This window comes from Anguilla anguilla, chromosome 15 (genome assembly GCF_013347855.1).
Source record: "Anguilla anguilla isolate fAngAng1 chromosome 15, fAngAng1.pri, whole genome shotgun sequence".
NCBI lineage: Eukaryota > Metazoa > Chordata > Actinopteri > Anguilliformes > Anguillidae > Anguilla > Anguilla anguilla.
Genome location: NC_049215.1, coordinates 16,074,621 through 16,081,654, shown reverse-complemented (window position 1 = coordinate 16,081,654; position 7,034 = coordinate 16,074,621). Strand labels below are relative to the sequence as shown.

The window sequence follows — 7,034 nt, the reverse complement described above, 5'->3', positions numbered from 1 at the left end:
TCGCAGAATAAATGTGACTTAATCACCCATGATTAATTAAATCATATGCCATCGTATTTCTAAGAAATGTGTGGAACGTATTTCTGTGGAAATGACATTCAACGTAGTTATACGAACGTGTAGTAGGCTAGTCTACGTTCACTGCACGAATACTTAACCTGCAATCAAAAAAAAAAAAAAAAAACTTAAGAAGCCTCATTCTTGTATACGAGACTCGGATGTTTCAAAATTACAATTTACAATAGCTGCTACAGTAAAATAATAATAATAATAATTTTCAATTACTTTTCGGTTATATAGATGGATTCCACGAGTCTAACATCCGTATTTAAAAATATACATTTGACGATACTATTTAAGACAACGTTAAATTAATAGCTGCTAACTGTAATGTCTGAAAACTGAAAGCAGCCCCGGATGCGGTTAGTTGTTCACTATCTAATTGAATTGCTATGGTTATTCTTATGGACAACTTACTTCATCAATGTGCAGACGCTAAATACTGCTATGGCAGAGTTGTGTCGTAAAATCCGTTCTCAGATCCAGTGAATATACACAAGTCAGGTTCATTGCTGTACAGGCAACTGAACATTTACCACCTCTACACGTAAACGGCATATTGGAATACGGGAACCTGAAAACCAAACAGCACGCTACTGGAACGACGAAATTAATTGAGACGACGCATCGTTTTATAGGGGGTCTGCGATAGCTTTTCGGCGGTATCTAGTCCACAAAATCTACTCGTTTTTGAAAATCGTGACGTAGCCTATGTATATAGTAAGAAAGGCTATACTTTTTTTGTTGCAACTTTGACCAGAGTCAGGTTCTTTCGCAGGTTGGTTTGTTACATGGCGTAGCCTATAGTTATTTCACCGCATTCAACTGCAGTTCCCTGATTCAAAAAGTGATCGCTATACTGGACGCAACACCTGTAATCCACGACTGGCGCAACCTACTAGCAAAAATCCTTCCTCGTGAAAACAATCATCTCCAGATATCTGGCGAACATAATATTTAATTTCAAACTGGATTATCGCTATGACATCAACAGTCGGTTATGCATCTCAGTTTAACATAACCAGCGCGTACGCAAGCACTAAAATATGTGAATGGTATATCTGGACGTCTATGTAAAAGGCAATACAACATAATAATTTCCGTTCTGAAGTAGCAACTTTTAACAAAACATCACCAACAGATCGCCGGCTTTAAATGTGTACATTTTAACGCTTGCTCTGCATGTGGATTGATTTTTTTTTCTTCAGCATTTTCCCAGCAGATGGATTTTTGCCATTGCAGTTCAGCAGAGGGTGTCAGATCTTCCAGCTAGCAGCAAGCTGGAACGAACAGAGCCTCTTGGTAGCGCTCTGTAATTAAAAAGAAAAAAAAACACAAAAAGGAGAACGGAGAAAACGGATGAAGAAAGGAAAAGATGCAAGGATTGCGGATTTTTTTTCATATTGCATAGTGATCAACGGTAAATTTTGGTCCGGGCGTGCTTTCAGCACCAGAGGAGAAAGAACAGCACCCACTGAAAACGTCGCCACGGCAAGAACAGCGCGGATTTGTTAAATTTGCAAGGTCAGTCATTATCGAACTGAGACTAAAATGTGCTGGGCAATGTCGCGTTTTATTGTTTTCTATTCTTTTCCAAAGCGTAATGGGGTTCCCAACAAAGGGAGTCGTTCTGTGTGATGCATTTTGGGAGCATTTTCAACTGGCAGAACATGTCTGGACATAGCTGGCAAGATGAGAACCAATGTAACTAATGACTGTCGTCTTGTTTTAGACGAATGAATTATTCATTTTTAACATCCCTGAAAAAAGAAACACATTCGTTAATTGCATTCATGTCTTGAAATCGGGGATGAATTGTTCGTATTGAAAATGCTGCTTTGGATTGTGTTGCTGAAGGCGGCTCTCTGTGTTGCTACTGGAAATGTTACAAGAGACATTTGTAAAGAACAGATCTGCTCCTGCAATGAAATAGAAGGCGATTTGCACATTGACTGTGAAAAAAGAAGCTTTTCTAATCTCCGTCATTTAACTGGTCCAAGCTCTCAATTTTACCACTTACTACTGCACGGAAATTCCTTGTCCAGACTGTTCCCCAATGAGTTTGCGAACTTTTACAATGCCGTTAGCTTACATTTGGAAAACAACGGTTTGCACGACATTGTTCCGGGAGCTTTCCTCGGATTGCAGCTTGTTAAACGTCTGCATATAAACAACAATAAAATACGGTCTTTCAAAAAGAGTACGTTTTTGGGATTGGACGACTTGGAGTACCTACAGGCTGACTTTAATCTTCTGAGAGATATTGACCCATCTGTGTTCAGGGACTTGAATAAACTTGAAGTTTTGATTTTAAACGATAACCTCATCAGCGCCCTTCCGAACAATGTGTTTCAACACGTTCCAATAACCCACCTCGACCTCCGTGGGAACAGAATTAAAACATTGCCTTATGAAGGGATTCTCGAGCAAATACCGGGGATAGTGGAGGTTTTATTGGACGATAACCCATGGGACTGTAATTGTGACCTCGTTTCCCTAAAGGAATGGCTTGAGAATATCCCACAGAATGCTTTGATCGGGAGGGTCATTTGCGAGGCCCCGACGCGACTGCAGGGGAACGATTTGAACGAGACATCAGAAATGGATCTGTGTCCTTCAAAGAACGGGGTTGACTCCAGTTTGGATGCGCCTCCCACCCAGGACCAGACCTCCGATCTTGGACCCGTTCCAACGACTTCTAAAGTAAATCGAGTGTTGGAGTCTCCAACACCAGAATCTGGACACAAGGGACGTTCCAAATCACGTGAAAACTGGCAGCTGAAAACCACTGTAAACGGGAAAGGCGAGCAACCGTATAATGCATCGTGTCCGTTACCCTGCAGTTGCGAACTGCTCGATTCCAGTCAAGGTTTGAGGATTAACTGTGAGGGTAAGAAAATAGACAACCTATACAGTCTGAAACCCAAACCCATTAATGTGCACGAACTAAATCTGAGAGACAACAACATCCACACTATAAAAAAGAACCACTTTATCGGGCATCAAAATCTCAACCTTCTCGATTTGGGGGGCAACAATATCAAATTGATAGAAAATTGCACTTTTCAAAACCTCAGCCAGTTAAGATGGCTGTACATTGATAAGAACTACCTGGATACTCTCACAATGGAAATGTTTGTTGGACTGCAAAACTTGGAATATCTCAGTTTGGAATATAACGACATACAGCTCGTGATGGCTGGCACTTTCAACCCAATGCCTAATCTGAGGGTTCTGTTCCTCAACAATAATTTATTAAAATCTTTGCCGGTGGATGTTTTTCTTGGAGTCTCCTTATCACGAATCAGCCTGCATAACAATTACTTTACCTTTCTGCCGGTGACCGGCGTTTTAGATCAACTGATGTCTATTATTCAGATAGATTTGCATGGTAATCCGTGGGATTGCACATGCAACATTGTACCTTTCAAACAATGGACAGAGAAACTAGGATCAGATGTTATCGTGAGTGATCTCAAATGCGAGTCTCCTGAGGAGTTCTGGAAAAAGGATTTCCGTTTCCTCGCCAATGATCTTATGTGTCCCCAGCTCTACGACAAAATCTCTCCAACATCCACGTCTAAAAACAGTACTTTCACCGCGGACACGGGGACTCGCTCGAACTCGTATCTGGAGCCAAGCAGAGTATCCATCTCTGTTTTGGTCCCGGGGTTGCTGCTGGTTTTTGTCACATCTGCTTTCACGGTGGTTGGTATGCTTGTGTTTATCTTGCGGAATCGTAAGAGATCAAAGAGAAGAGACGGCAACTCATCGGCGTCAGAGATAAATTCATTACAAACAGTATGCGACTCATCGTACTGGCACAGTGGACAGTACCACACAGACGGTGCCCACAGAGAGTATGACTGTGGTACCCACGCACTCTCTGATCAGTAACCTATTCAGAAGAATGAAATAAAAATAAAGAAAGAAAAAAAAAACTGAATACGAAACGGAGAATTAGAACCCTACCGTGTACTGTCCCATTGACAATTGAAGACACATGTTAAACGCTTCTTATTCGCTTTGTCGGATGTAGCCTATTTTTGTTCGCCTCAGTTGACTGTTGTGTCAGTGAGTGTGTGCTACTGAATCAACTGAAATATATGTATATATAGTTATAGACCTTCTCCAGTACAGATATTTGCCGCAATCAGACGTAACATCTGAGAAAGAAGACTGGATTGGAAAATCTGCACGAGCGCATGAATGTAATGTATATAAATGACTACCATACCTGCATGATTCGCATGGTCTCAACACATCACTGGGATCCATATCATATTTACAAAGAAGCATATTCGACCCCTTCTTTAATGTTATAAATATAAATATATATATATAAAATTATACATGAATATATTCAAAGTGCCATTTCTCTATTTTTTGCGAAAACGCAGTAAGGGTTTGTATTTGTTTTAAGCTATTAAAAAAAGACAAAAGACAAAAAAAAGGGGTGGTGGGGGGGGGGGGGGGGGGTGGGGGCGAGGGGGTCAGAGAACCGTATATGCATGTGTTTTTTATTTTATTTTATTATTATTTTATTGTTAATGGATTACAGGATTAATTATAATTGGTGCAGATTTAACATTTCTGACCAGACCTTATTCGTAATGTTTTCTCTTTGCAGTGTGGCAATTGTAAACATTCAAAGATTCAGATGCGGATAAGCATGACCAATTAACGTCGCTCTCGTGCTTTTGCTGCAGAAGTCATGTTGTAAAATGGTTCGTGATATTGTGTTCATAGGTATATCTGGCTTACCAAAATATCTGAGGGTTTTATAATGCCTTTTTTTTCCAAAATTAAACTGTTTTAAACTGAGGGAAATATAATAATTGTTTCGGTATTGCATAGGTTAACCATTTGATCAATGTGCAAAGTGAAGACTGACTACAATGCCTTTTCAGAGACATTCACCCACAAATTGAATTTTATTCACATTAATTACTGTGAGCTTTTGTAAAGCCGTCTAACTCATTCAAGGCAGAGTGAGAAAATGAACAATTCAGCGCTGCGACTTCATTAAGATAAAACAAGGGACATTTGTCGATTTGGAAGGAACAAGAAATGTCACGCAATCCGACTCTTCATTGCTTGTACGGTGCAGCATAAATGTGGTAAACGCAAGCTCACGAGGTCGCTGTTGTATTTCCACTCGTTAAAATAAAGACTTGAGTTTTGCAAGTAGGGTTTCTGTTCATGGATCTGCATATTGCGCGAATCACGTTATTTAAAATCAAGTATGCGTGGTCACGGATAACGGTGTTGTAGAACTGGCGACAGATGAAAGCACCACCGCAGTATAAATGAGTACATTTGCAGGAAATACTGGACATAAATTTATAACATGACTGTAACGAAACCCAAGTGAATTGTAAATATGTACCATGAGCTGTGATTTCAGAAACTATAAAATATATAAAGCTACAGTGTAATAATTTGAAAATTATTGGTGATATGTACTGTAGACCTTCATTCTGAATGCGCTAGTGAAGGACTGCAAGTCCTACAGTACGGTGGAGTCCATATGGCATGGTACACAACTGCACAAGATGTAGAATACGGCCTTTACTGTTCTTTGTGTTCACTCATGCTATTCAGTAATTCAATTTTATTTGCACTATATATATATATATATATATATACATACATACAACAATAATATTACTACTAATGCATTATATTATTATTATTAGAGTAGCTTACATGTAGTTATAAATAAGTGTTTTAGAAATATATTGCTGAAACCTACAGTAAATCAGTACTGCACCTTCAGAGCAGTGTGACATGGTGGCATTTAGTCTTTAGCCATCTTTAATCTGGTGTGATCTGGCGACTTGCAGAAGGATTGGCCAGGAACCATTTATATTGCACAACTATTTATTTATTTATTTATTTGTTTGTTTATTATCACTACACCCATTGTATACACATCCAATGCCATTTCTTAAACACATAAACAGCTCATAGGGAGTGTGTGGTTAGCTTGTGATCTATTGGACGAGGTGGAAATTATTTCTACTGCAATGCCCCACCCCTACCCTCTTGGCTCTCCCAGCTGTAGTATTGTGCTTGACCTTCATAACTATTATTTCAGAAGCCATGTAACATGGCATGACAGATGCACAGACATTTATAACCTGGATGAATCACTATCTGTCATGTCATTGAGATATTGTAGCACATCTCATTTATGATTTGTTACACTTTCAGTGTCACTTGTTCCATGTCTCCATATTACATGTCAGTCTTTTGACTGCATATTACCATATTTTATTAAAACACACAGACACACACACAAGCTCAATGCATATATATATATATATATATATATATATATATGGGGAAAATACACTTAAAAAAAATTGATTTGGCTCTGTACTCCAAAATCTTGTTTTGGAATCAGTTCACATGTGGTTAAAGTGCACATGCTCAGCTTTTATTTAAAGGGTATTTTAAGGGTATTTTATCTTAATACAATTTGAGTTCACCATGCAGTGAAACCATATCACACCATGCAGAAATGGCTGGACGTTTTTTATAATAGTCATCAGCTGTACAGGGCTTACCAGGCTTTGTGATTTCTGAACTAACCAGTCCCTTCTTTCTTCTTAAAGATGTTCCAAACAGTTGCTTTTGGTTAGCCTAAAGTTTGGCCTATGGCCTGACGGTTTTTTCCCCCTTATTTTTTTCCCCTTGTTCCCCCTTTATTTCATAATGGCTTGCTTGACTTTCATTGGAACACACCAGGCCAATCAGAAACACCTGGGACACCATTTGTCCCAAACATCATGATGCCCTGAACTGGGGGGACTATTTATTGAAAGCGCTGTCATTTCTACATGGTGAAACCAAATGTATGAAAATCTGTATAAATATACAGGTGAAAAAATTACTGGAAAAACCTGAATAAATGAGGGGAGAAACATAATGAATGCAGATACTTCTATACAGGTGTACTGCATGATGCA

The 7,034-nt window shown here is 39.1% G+C and overlaps 1 protein-coding gene across 1 annotated transcript; it reads left to right on the top strand.

Moving 5' to 3' along the window:
* Nucleotides 1-236: 236 nt before the first annotated feature.
* Nucleotides 237-4,422, top strand: LOC118213780 (SLIT and NTRK-like protein 1). The gene has a single exon (XM_035392939.1). The coding sequence runs from the start codon at nt 1,891-1,893 to the stop codon at nt 3,955-3,957; it is 2,067 nt and encodes a 688-aa protein (XP_035248830.1). The 5' UTR covers nt 237-1,890; the 3' UTR covers nt 3,958-4,422.
* Nucleotides 4,423-7,034: the final 2,612 nt, after the last annotated feature.

What these genes read in the sequence shown, in the direction of transcription:
- LOC118213780 (XM_035392939.1), top strand. Translation starts at nt 1,891, where the DNA reads ATGCTGCTTTGGATTGTGTTGCTGAAGGCGGCTCTCTGTGTTGCTACT.